This window comes from Leuciscus leuciscus (assembly GCF_965113295.1).
Source record: "Leuciscus leuciscus genome assembly, chromosome: 3".
Lineage (NCBI taxonomy): Eukaryota > Metazoa > Chordata > Actinopteri > Cypriniformes > Leuciscidae > Leuciscus > Leuciscus leuciscus.
In genome coordinates this window covers 63,974,245-63,986,534 of record NC_138727.1, presented here as the reverse complement: position 1 = coordinate 63,986,534, position 12,290 = coordinate 63,974,245, and the positions used below count along the sequence as shown (strand labels likewise).

General features: G+C 39.4%; 1 protein-coding gene across 1 annotated transcript; it reads right to left on the bottom strand.

The window, feature by feature from the left end:
- Positions 1-4,755: 4,755 nt before the first annotated feature.
- Positions 4,756-11,976, bottom strand: LOC309495468 (uncharacterized protein). Its single transcript, XM_082165269.1, has 4 exons — positions 11,142-11,976; positions 10,751-10,884; positions 10,143-10,290; positions 4,756-5,213 (listed from the first exon to the last, which is right to left on the bottom strand). Exons 1-4 carry the CDS (start codon positions 11,501-11,503, stop codon positions 5,207-5,209), a joined length of 651 nt encoding a protein of 216 aa, XP_082021395.1. The 5' UTR covers positions 11,504-11,976; the 3' UTR covers positions 4,756-5,206.
- Between the last annotated feature and the right edge of the window lie 314 nt (positions 11,977-12,290).

The window sequence follows — 12,290 nt, the reverse complement described above, 5'->3', positions numbered from 1 at the left end:
GAAGGACCATTTCACCCAGTATAAAAAAGTGTTTCTGAACAGGATTACCTACTATAGCTTTAATGGGTTTATGTTGTGCCAAAAAAGTACCGTGTTTATCTTGTAGGGTAAATAAAAAGGCTCTAGTACAGTGTCATGCAAGTGTCTTTTTTTTTAATGTATTTCTTTTGATGTTTCTGTCTTAGATTTATACCTTACTACAAACTCTTATGAAAATAAACACCTTTTACTACACTAACCATAGTTTAACCACACTGACTTATTTGTAGTAATACTGTGGCTGTACAAATGTTAACTTTATCAGTCCAACTTTTAGTATAGTAAAAGCATGGTTCATTTTCATCGGGGTATTTTTGAGTATTATACATAAGTATAAAAGTATAAAATACGTTAAACAATAGTTAGCCTATACAATATATAAACTTTAAATATTTTAACTCAGAAAATAAGTAGCTTTCGTTACACACATTGCACATGAACGTCAGAACCAGCCGCCTCACACACGACCTGCGTTTGGTTGATCTATGACGACGCCCTGCTTCACTCCTCAATTGCAAATGTATTGTGGAAAAAACGATGAGGGAAAAAAAGATGGGAATAGTAAAATTATATTTGACATAAGAATGAATGAAATGTAAAATGTTTTGTTAACAGTCGCGGTGTGCGTAGCTAGGCAACCACGTTCTCGTTCACGTTGCATGACGTCATCGAAGTATGTCCCAGAACGTGCGTACTCTTTTGATACACACTCAAAAGTATGTACTTTTTCCTCACAAAAAAAGTACATACTTTTAGGTCGTAGTATAAGTAGGCGAATTGGGTCTTAGCCTATGGCTATAATGCTATAACCACCACTTCCGCATTTGACCATGTGATATTCCGGTGTGGTGGAATATCACATGGTCCACACCGGAAAAAAAGGATAGTGCGAGAGGCGACATTTCTTTTCCGGGACGGACAGTTATTTAAAATCGGAATTTCTCTGAAATGAAAAATCTTTGGAGACTTTTGAGATATTGTAAGTACACAACTGGAGGAAATATATCACACTGTGCAAGTTATTTAATTTTATTAAAAAATTGTTACATATTGGAGCTTTAAGTGTGTGCTGCAACCAGATTTCACAATCGTTTAGGAATTTAAAAGTCCTGTAATGTGTCGTCCTGTCACAAATAAACATAAATATAATTGAGAGATTATACAAGCAGAATCATGGAAGAAAATAGAAACACAAGACCAGGCCATAAGGTGATGACCATTAATAAACAGCCAACATCCCATGGTCACATTTACCTAGTTTTTTTTTTTTTTTTTTTTGCCACAAGAAATGTGTCTTAAATTACATAATATTTTTAACTTGAATAAAATCAGTAATTTTAGTTTTAGTTTTCCATTTGTTTTTTTAATGTGTGGCCACAAAGAAAATTATGCTTCTGAAACAAACCATGGACTCATGTTTCACATAGCTTTGGGCAGATGCATTTTATGCTAATTTTATTTGTGTGAGCGCAGTGGATTGGCTGCAGGTGCTCAGTGCTCTCTTGTAAGGTCATATATGCAAATCACTGTCTGACTGCACAAGATATGACTGGTGAAGATCTGAGAATGTTTCCAAACCAGCTCAACACAGTTGCAACTAATCAAAAATCAACTAGCCGGTCAAGCAATGGATTCTACAAACAACCAAGATTCTTGTGAGAAGTGCAAGAAGAAAAATTGTGAATGTCAGAAATCAGACTGTTCGTGCTGTAGTGCTGAGTCCTGGAAAGACTGCTGCTGTGGTTGTTGTATAAACTTTGGCTGCGGCTCTATTGAATCTTCTCCAGATTGTTGTGGTGACCTTTCTTCTCTTGGTATTGATAACTGTACTCTGCTGTGAGTGTTTGCAGGACATTGCTTAGGTGAGAAATGTTTGCTTACATGTGGTCTAGTCACAATCTACTGACACATGTTATACTAACATTTACTACTGTCCATCTAAATGGAGAAGAGTAAAAAACTAATAGGAGAAAAATATGAAAAAAGTGCTTAGTGTATTTTAATCTTTCAGTAAATATATATAAACATCCTTAGAACTCACTTACATTCCTATAAGAAGATTCGACTTGTTTTCAGGTAAAAAAATCTTTTTTTTAAAAAAAAAGAAATTCTGGGCCCTATGGAAACCAAAATTTCTGGGCCCCCTAAATTTTTTACAGATAAAATTTAACCCAATAAACATGCCCTGTATACTTTAAAAAAGATACTTAGCACATTGCATAATTAAAATGTCTAAAGATGAGTACAAAGCCTACAAAAACAAGAAAAAAATATAGAAATATGTACTGTTTACATAAAAGGGAGAACATTTATTATCTCAATCTCAACACACACGTAATAACCATATTATTTTTATTGGCCTATTTAGTTTTCTTAATATAAAATATTAAAATATCTATTTTGTAGGGGTGTAACGATACGTGTATTCGTATCGTACCGTTCGGTACGAGGCTTTCGGTTCGGTTTTCGGTACGCATTCGGGACCATTTTTTCTGCCGACCAAAATTTTGTTATTTCAAATGAAGGCGCGTCGCGGGTGGCAAGCGCGCTCATAGAGGCTGGCGCGACCACAAAATCAACTGGCAAACGCAATGTAAGGTACGAAACTGAGCTACTCTCATTGTGTTTATGTGGACCGTTTATCAGTTTTGACCTGTGAAGCGGGACTCGCAAGCCCAATGCGCGAGCCTGATCAAGCTACACTACCACATAGCGTTAAGAGATCCAGACCAGTAAAGAAAGCATTTGAATTTCAAATGCTTTTTGAATTCGCCACTGAAGTAATAACATCGCTGCGAGATCTAGTGAGAAACATGCACATTTCTCTGTTATTAACGGATCAAACAGCGCTGACGTGGAAACCAGGAAGAAACGTTGTGCCATGAATGAACTGGCCGGTGTCCACAGATCAGCAACATTCACCATGGATTTACTGTAGTAACACTAACTGCAAGGTATGGAAGTTTGTCAGGAATAGTGGCTATAATGCTTTCAAGTAACATTACGTCGGTTTTATTTTGACATTATGAATAGAATTGCTGCCCTCAAATGTTAATCTGAACTAAAATAAACCTTTGTTTATAATAAGCCTACTACTACAATATTACATTTAATTTTGTCCAAGGAGCTGTTTTGTTTTATATGCTCATAAGAAGAGTCAAGTATAGCTCCATTATTGCTCAGTAAAAAAAGCAAAAAACAAAACAAAAAAAAAATCATACTTTATGATGTTAGTTTTAAAAAACAAAACAATAATAAAAAAAATTAATTCAAGGAAATTTCTCTGGCATTTGTTTATTTTTGCTGTATGGAAAACGTACCGTACCGAAACGTGACACAAGTGTATCTTATTGAACCGAACCGTGAATTTTGTGAACTGTTACACCCCTACTATTTTGTAAACTCCTTATAAGCAATGGTTACTACAGACACATGTTTTATTCAATTTTATATAATTTTTTCTGGGGCATTTTATTCATATTAAGAACGTCAAGTTTGACGGCATCGATCGTAGCAGCAGCACTGTCACTTCACAGAACACACGACACACACGGCAAACTGATCTTGCCATTTTTGAAGCGTGTAGATTACTTTTTGTTTTGTAAAGTTATCATCATGTGGCGAACACAGTAGATAAGACGTGTTTAGAGGCTTCAATCTTCGTGAAGTTTCGCGCTCAGGCTCACCTTGTTCGGCTGAGACGGGGAGCATAGTGCGAACTACGGGGGAGCTAGGGGGAGCTCGGCTCCCCTTAATAAGACATGGGCTCCCCTGAAAACAAGATATGTGAAATTTGGGGGGGTCTCAAAAAATATTGACAAAGTGTATATTTTTTTACATGCAATTTCAGTTGTGTAATGTGATCATGATGGATTATTATGTGTAAAATAGCAAAAATATTATTCATTCATGCATGACGGCGATTAAAACCTAATTTACTTCAACAAAGATTACTATACATGCTATTCTTGTCATGAGCATCAATGTGTGGGGGTGCTGCGGTGCAAATTCCACATATGTTAGTACGTCATAGATTCGTAGAAAAAAAAAAAAAAAACGTTGGAGGCCATTTTTCTCCGCGCGAAGTCCTTAATTCATTCTGCAGTTATACCATCATACCATCAAAAAGAAAACAAGGCAGTTTAATTAATTTTGGTTTTATTAAGAAATTGTGTAGTGATGACTGTGGCGGGGGAGGCGTGGTTCAGCGAGGTCTGCGACGAGAGAGAGAGTGGAGAGACGAGCGGCGGTAAGTGGGTCAAGTGCAAAATGACTTACACCTGTGTCTCGTTGCAGTAATTGGCGTGGGGAGACCATATAAAAGACCGACTGGAACCAGCGATCGGAGAGAGAGGGCTGAGGACTCGTGGGATCGTGGAAAGAGGACTCTGAATGAGGAAGACAAACGCAGTCGAGTATTTTGAACTGTGGAATGAGATTTATGTTTGATGCGCATGTGGCGCGATTGTGATCTGAGTTTATTTAATAAATTACCCACAAGCCTCAGCCAGCTGACCCCGGTATCCTTCCTTCTCACACATACAAACAAGGGAAAATACTACACTGGTGCCGAAACCCAGGAAGGAAGGAGAACGCCGCCGCCAAGATGCTAACTCCGTCAGGATCATCAGGAAAGCCATTTGCGGAGCAGAGAGAAGAGTGGGGCCTGGTGGCGGCAGAATCTGCGCTCGCAGAAGACTAGGACCTCTCGCGAGAGAGGGAGAAGGTGTCTTCTGGGATCGTGAGTTCGGGGCCTTGTGATTACTTGCCTTTTTTGCTGAATTTGAAGGTGGAGTGGATCTTGGAGAAAGGAAAGCTGTTTGGAGTGAAACATACAGGTTGTACAGTTGTGCTTTATTCATTCTCCTAGAAAAATTAACATCAGCACTGATTAGTGTTTGTCTCAACCCCAACACTGTCAATTTTTCTATGGGAGGAATGGTGGGTTGTGCTGAGGTGTAGGAGGATGCTGGAGATGGTGGTGGAAGTCTTTATGGTGGAGCCATGGCGCCTCAGGGTATGGGAAGCGGCTCGGCTAGGCCAGCAGCCACGCAGTGTTGCTAGAGGTTCAGTTGCAGTGTCCCATTGAGCATTGGAGCTCGTTGCAGTGTTAGGATGCTGCGATGGATCCTGGGCAAAGAGGGAGTCGGCACCAGACGGGAAGAGTTCAATCTCTGAAAATAACAATGTCTTTCTGTTAACCAAATGCTTTTGAATCTTGCTTCAATGCAAATGAACAAGCGCGCCGCTATTTGTTGTGTAGTGACGTGTGTTTTCAAGTTAGCCAGATATGCGCAGATTCTGCGCTGTACGATGTATTTCAAATATCATGATAACTCATGAGTTTAGTATTTGCGCAGATTTGTCTAACACGAACTTCCCCAGCAAAGTGAGTAAACGCAGAAAATAACACTCCCAAATTGGCTTGTGATTCGACAACCTTACCCGCCACTGTTGCTTTTTACCAGCATTTGGCTGGTGTTAATTTCAATCCCTGGTTACTTCAGTTGATGGTCTTTGATTGTTTTGTCCATTAAAGGTAAACATTCGGCATCCTGTGCTGCCATGCATTTCACCGTTTTGTTTTTGTTGTTGTTTTTTGACTGTGTGATTCTGGTTGTGGACAGCAGTTGTGATAAAGGGTCAATCATCACTTGATTAATCATTTCATTATCTCATTGCCTGTATAGAATGTTCATTGCACTTAAATGATCTGTTGGGATTTAAAGTGTTTCTGTTATCTGTGTTTTGTGGGCCACCTTTATATTGAAGAGTCTGTGTTTAGGTCGAGGAGAAGACGACAAACGCATTGATAATGTGCTGCATTTTGCATTATTTCAAGATCAAGATCATTGTAGTTGTCAATACAGTGATTAATTCATACATGTGTACTATTGCTAATGGTTGGGTTGAGGTAATAAAGGTAAGTTGATGTTCAAATGGTTATATTTGGTTATAGGTTTGTAGTTTAAATTTATAACCAGTAGGGTTCCTTATTTGTGGGCTCAAATGAAATAAATTGACAGTATTAATACTGTAACATAATATAAATATCATAACATAAATATACAAAGTTTTTTTTTTACAGATAAAATGCAGTATGATTTTACAATAATTTCACTTTCTTTAGGAGTGTGAAATTTCATAAAATGCATTAATTTACACCAAATGTTAAATTTTTCCAGTTATTTAACTGTGTTGCTGAAAACAGTTATTTTTACCTTAAAATAAAGGCAATTATTATGCAAAAATATATTTTTAACGTGAGATGTCCATAACATGTATATACCTGAATATAACTGAGTGATGACTGAGTATATTCTAAATAAACGAATATATATATATACACTGGGGAGAACAAGTACTTGATACACTGCTGATTTTGCAGGTTTTCCTACTTACAAAGCATGTAGAGGTCAGTAATTTTTATCATAGGAACACTTCAACTGTGAGAGACGGAATCTAAAACAAAAATCCAGAAAATCACATTGTATGATTTTTAAATAATTTGCATTTTATTGTATGACATAAGTATTTGATCACCTACCAACCAGTAAGAATTCCTGCTCTCACAGACCTGTTAGTTTTTCTTATAAGAAGCCCTCCTGTTCTCCACTCATTACCTGTATTAACTGCAGTGATCATGAGGTCTCATTAACTCAATGATCATGAGGAAGGCGAGGGATCAGCCCAGAACTACACGGCAGGACCTGGTCAAGGACCTGAAGAGAGCTGGGACCACAGTCTCAAAGAAAACCATTAGCAACACACCATGCCGTCATGGATTAAAATCCTGCAGGGCACGTAAAGTCCCCCTGCTCAAGCCAGCGCATGTCCAGGCCTGTCTGAAGTTTGCCAATGACCATCTGGATCAGGGATGGGCAACTTCGGTCCTGGAGGGCCACTGTCCTACAGAGTTTAGCTTCAACCCTAATCAAACACACCTGAACAAGCTAATCCTCAGGATTACTAGAAAATTACAGGCAGGTGATTTTTTCAGGGTTGGAGCTAAACTCTGTAGGACAGTGGCCCTCCAGGACCGAAGTTGCCCATCACTGATCTGGATGAGCCAGAGGAGGAATGGGAGAAGGTCATGTCAAAGGTCAGACAAGTTCAGACAAAAATAGAGCTTTTTGGTCTAAACTCCACTCGCCGTGTTTGGGGGAAGAAGAAGGATGAGGTCAACCCCAATAACACCATCCCAACCGTGAAGCATGGAGGTGGAAACATCATTCTTTGGGGATGATTTTCTGCAAAGGGGACAGGACGACTGCACCGTATTGAGGGGAGGATGGATGGGGCCATGTATCGTGAGATCTTGGCCAACAACCTCCTTCCCTCAGTAAGAGCATTGAAGATGGGTCGTGGCTGGGTCTTCCAGCATGACAACGACCCGAAACACACAGCCGGGCAACTAAGGAGTGGCTCCGTAAGAAGCATCTCAAGGTCCTGGAGTGGCCTAGCCAGTCTCCAGACCTGAACCCAATAGAAAATCTTTGGAGGGAGCTGAAAGTCCGTATTGCCCAGCGACAGTCCCGAAACCTGAAGAATCTGGAGAAGGTCTGTGTGGAGGAGTGGGCCACAATCCCTGCTGCAGTGTGTGCAAACCTGGTCAAGAACTACAGGAAACGCATGATCTCTGTAATTGCAAACAAAAGTTTCTGTACCAAATATTAAGTTCTGCTTTTTTGATGTATCAAATACTTATGTCATGCAATAAAATGCGAATTAATTATTTAAAAATCATACAATGTGATTTTCTGGTTTTTGTTTTAGATTCCGTCACTCACAGTTGAAGAGTACCTATGATAAAAATTATAGACTTCTACATACTTTGTTAGTGGGAAAACCTGCAAAATTGGCAGTGTATCAAATACTTGTTCTCCCCACTGTATATATATATACAAATTACTTCTTTTTTAGTTCCCTCTCACATACTGAAAGTAGGGATGCACCGAAATGAAAATTCTTGGCCGAAACCGAAAACCGAAAAAGAGGAAACCAAGGCCGAAAACCGAAAACCGAAACACCGAAAGAAATTATGCCAATTATTAGTACCATTGCATTTATGGCTATGACTGTGTACTAACTTTACTAAAATCAAGGCATTGCAATTGCATAAATTAATATAAAAGTTTCAAATAATAAATCAATTAAAATTGTATGCAAATATTTATTTAGCACATTGCAAAGTATATAAAATTAAATGTTTAACTTGACCCCACTCATGTGTACATTAAATAATAATGTAAAAGCCTACTGGCCTGCAGAAAGGTTTAAAAATTAAATGTTCTCTCATAAAAACAAAGTGCATTTAGGCCAATACTGCCATAGCCCATAATAATATCTGCAGCTATGCTCATGGACGTGAGTTGCAAAAACCATAAACAGCTAAGGTAAACACACACACCTCTGATAAATGACGGCTACTCTGGTACACGCAACTAAGGTCTCTCGCTCCCTCTCTCTGCCGCGCGCGCGCTACGTATGCGCGCTCATGCTCGCTCGCGATTCCGGGAGATTTAAACTAATTTGCGGGCATCAGGGAGCCGCTATCAATACGCGGGAGACTCCCGGAACTTCCGGAAGACTTGGGATGTCTGTGTTTTGAAAATCGCTGTCCGTGGGTCACTCTCAGATATATTGAAATACGTCCACACCGCAGATATGTTGCTTCAGACAAGCACGTGCTGGTCGCGGTATCTGCTGTTTGCGTCATCACAACATTTCGGCCGTATTGTTTCGGTGATAAAAGTCTTTCGGCCGAAAACCGAAAATGCACGTTTGGGCCATTTTCGGCCGAAAATGTTCGGTGGCCGAATATTCGGTGCATCCCTAACTGAAAGGCTTATTGTGCGGGTCATTGTTTTCTCAGTTGTGAATGACAGCATAATTCTGGATTATTCACACCCCAACGCAAATATTACGGTGGCCGAGAGAGCTCACGACACTGCAACTGAAGAAAACACATGCAAATAGAAAAAAACACCCGCAAATTAAGAAAACATCTTCACCAGTTTCACAACATGTGTGCTTCAAATACTCACAACACAACCAAATACAGAAACGCGCTGCAAATAACATAGACCACAACGGAAATGTTTCCAGGGGAACCAAATAAGTGACGAACCCGGCTTATGTTCCTTCATCCATGCGGAGATGTCCGCCAGAAAGCTTCCGTGGAGCTACTGTGGGATCATCTGGTTGAAATGAGAGGAAGAGCTGTGTGTCATCAGCATAGCAATGGTAAGAGAAACCATGTGCCTGAATGATGTGTCCCAGTGATGTGGTGTAGATGGAGAAGAGGAGGGGGTCCAAGCACTGAACCCTGGGGAACCCCTGTGGTCAGTTGATGTGCTCTGGATACCTCGCCTCTCCATGCGACCTTGAAGGACCTACCTGTGAGATAGGACTCAAACCAGTGGAGGGATGTTCCTGTGATGCCCAGAGATGAGAGGGTGGACAGAAGGGTCTGATGATTCACAGTGTCGAATAGGGCTGAACGATTAATCACACTTCCCATGTAATCGAAGTGAGTTTGGAGTAAATGCATGTTATTAAATGTTGTCTTTTATTGGACAAGAGGTTCATAAATGATTCTCGTGTTTGGAAATATGTTTGATGTGTGTTGCTTTTTCAAATGCACGTTATAAGTGACTCAAACTCACGGTGCTTTCAGATGGAGCAGCGATTACAGAGCCGTACATAACTGGCAAACTGCGCATAAAAAATAATCGCAGCCTTTGCGATTTTAAAATCGCGATAAGCCATCTCGATTTAAGTGTAGAAGTGAGGGCCAACTTTTTTACTTAATGATTGTAGTTCCTTATGAATGTATGTTTTCTTATAGAAAAAATGTAAGGCAAAGGCCAGGTTATTGAAACAGCCAGAGCATGAAAACAAAATATTTTAAAGAGGAAGACCGAAAGGTTTGTAAATCATAGATATGAAGGCTTTTGAGCCTCTCGTTCTACTTTATTAGCTTTTGATGTAAACACAAATTATATTACGGTAGATTAAGACCACCCAAAATCATTTTTCACCCAGGAAAAACCCTGTGCAATGTATCATAATTGCACAGTTAGTATATAGACTCCCAATACCTTATTAGCTTGTGGTTTCCGTCTATATGCCACATTGCATTTGGTCCTGAGACAGAGTATTGACGGCGATGACGTGTGCATATTGATAATGCTCTCAGCTGAGTTCCCAGTGGATCGACTCTTCGCACAGACTCGCGCACCCTTGAAGCTTAAAAGAAAAACAAAATGCAAAATATATTTATTTACAACAATACATTAATTAAAACCTAATTACATTTTTTGTTTTTGATTCTGTAATTAACTAGAAATTCAACCCATTCTGGTATTTAAGCATTTAACCAATAAAACCTGAACCTTTAATATAAAACATCCAAATTGCTGGCCGCACACTGAATCTGTGCTGAAGGTAGCAATGTGCTGAAACTTTTGCTTGCTTTTAAATTCACATGCACTTTGCACGATGCAATTTATAGAATAAAAAGTGTTTTGCTAGACTTCTTCAATTTGTACTGGATTCAGTGTGCGACTAGCAACCTTCTTGCTCGTTTTCAAGTATTCCCTTAGCTCTATGCACCTAAAGATAAAAGATTTCTTGTCAATTTGGAGTGCAACAATTTTTTCTAATTTACAAAAAGTGTAAACTCTAAATATCATAAAATTGTTCTTACTCTGAATATGAAGACCTTGTGCCCGCAGATGACCATGTATAATCCTGTACCCAGCGTTTGGGTAATGTCTTTGTATTTCTGCCACAATGTTGTCTAATACATCATCAGTGACATCAGAGTACAAATCTTTAGCCCTTTGGGGGAAGAAGAAATTATTTAAGAGTCATCAGAAAACTAGCAGCATACATTTTTGTATAAGGCAATAACCATAACATAATAACCAATGCTATCATCAAAATCCTTTAAATTACAAATTAATTTTAAAAAAGGTGACCTGGAGTGCCAAAAGTAGCTGCCATGTTTTATAGTGTATGTATTTATATTTGTTATTTGTACAGTGCCATTTCACTTTTTCCTCTCTCATTAATACAAATGTATTAAAATTAAGTACCTTAATCCATGCTGTTCCAGTCTTCTACGTATGGTTCGCTCAGATACTCCAAGCAGGCGCGCAAGCTGGACACATGAGTAACCACATATCACGTAGTACTCGATCATCTCTAGTGGTATGTCCAGTAAAGGACGTCCTGGTCCTTTAGTTGTCCTGTCCTTCACAAAAAGCCTGTTAGCTACTTCACTGAGGTTGGCGAAGACAACATTACTGATGTTGCTGTTGGTCAAGGCCACGAACTCATTTATCTTATCCAAAATTAAATGGCTTCTAAGTAAGAGGAAATCTGTAGAGGATGCACTGTCGTCAACTTGCTGCGCGAGCATCATAAGGTCCTCCACAATTTCACCAACTACCTCCATTGTTTACAATAAATCGGCGTCTGTTCAGGGCATCACCTCTTGACCGTCGACTGTGAGTGACGTCACGTCCCAACACGAACACGCCCCATAGCATAACCCCACCCTTGACACTGATTGACAGGTTTCGTGTAAGGCATCGGAAATGGAAATGCAAAGGGAATTGCGATTCCATTTGAGTTTTGGCTGGCTACATACGCGACGCTGAGAAAGTGAAAACGCAGACGTGGTAATTGAAATTGCTATTTAAATATGACAGGGTCAAGACTCGTAAGATATGGGAAACACAATTGCAAACAGACTTTGCATTTCCATTTTAAATTTGGCAGTCACTGTGCGTTCGCTTAAACGAAAATGCAAACGGTAATGCGCGATTTGCATTTGCGGTTGGATTATGTCACATTTTATGCGTCCACAAATTGAAAACGCAATTGCAAATACAATTTGCAATTCCTTTTGAATAATGTCCGGAATATCATTCCAATACGTCTTTTTCTGCTCGAGTGCACACAGGTGAGTGATAATTCGCTCCGCCTGATCGCTGACGAGAAGGGGCGTTCGCCACGACAATGACAAATCATCATAGTGCCTGTTCATTCACTAAGGATTTAATTCTCACTCAATCAAAAGTGTTACATTAGCACTACTGTGGAACCACTACAATACAGTGACTAATTTTTTTAACACATCATGCATAACTAGAGAAACAGAGCTACACTGTCTTTCAGAAACACAGAGATATCACAATTTAGCATATGAATCCCAACAATGGTGGCAATATATATATATA

Coding starts and splice junctions, on each gene's coding strand:
- LOC309495468 (XM_082165269.1), bottom strand. CDS start 11,503: ATGGAGGTAGTTGGTGAAATTGTGGAGGACCTTATGATGCTCGCGCAG. Junction 10,885..11,141: donor CTGGAACAGCATGGATTAAG/GTACTTAATTTT, acceptor CTTCCCCCAAAG/GGCTAAAGATTTGTACTCTG. Junction 10,291..10,750: donor ACAAGGTCTTCATATTCAGA/GTAAGAACAATT, acceptor TTTTCTTTTAAG/CTTCAAGGGTGCGCGAGTCT.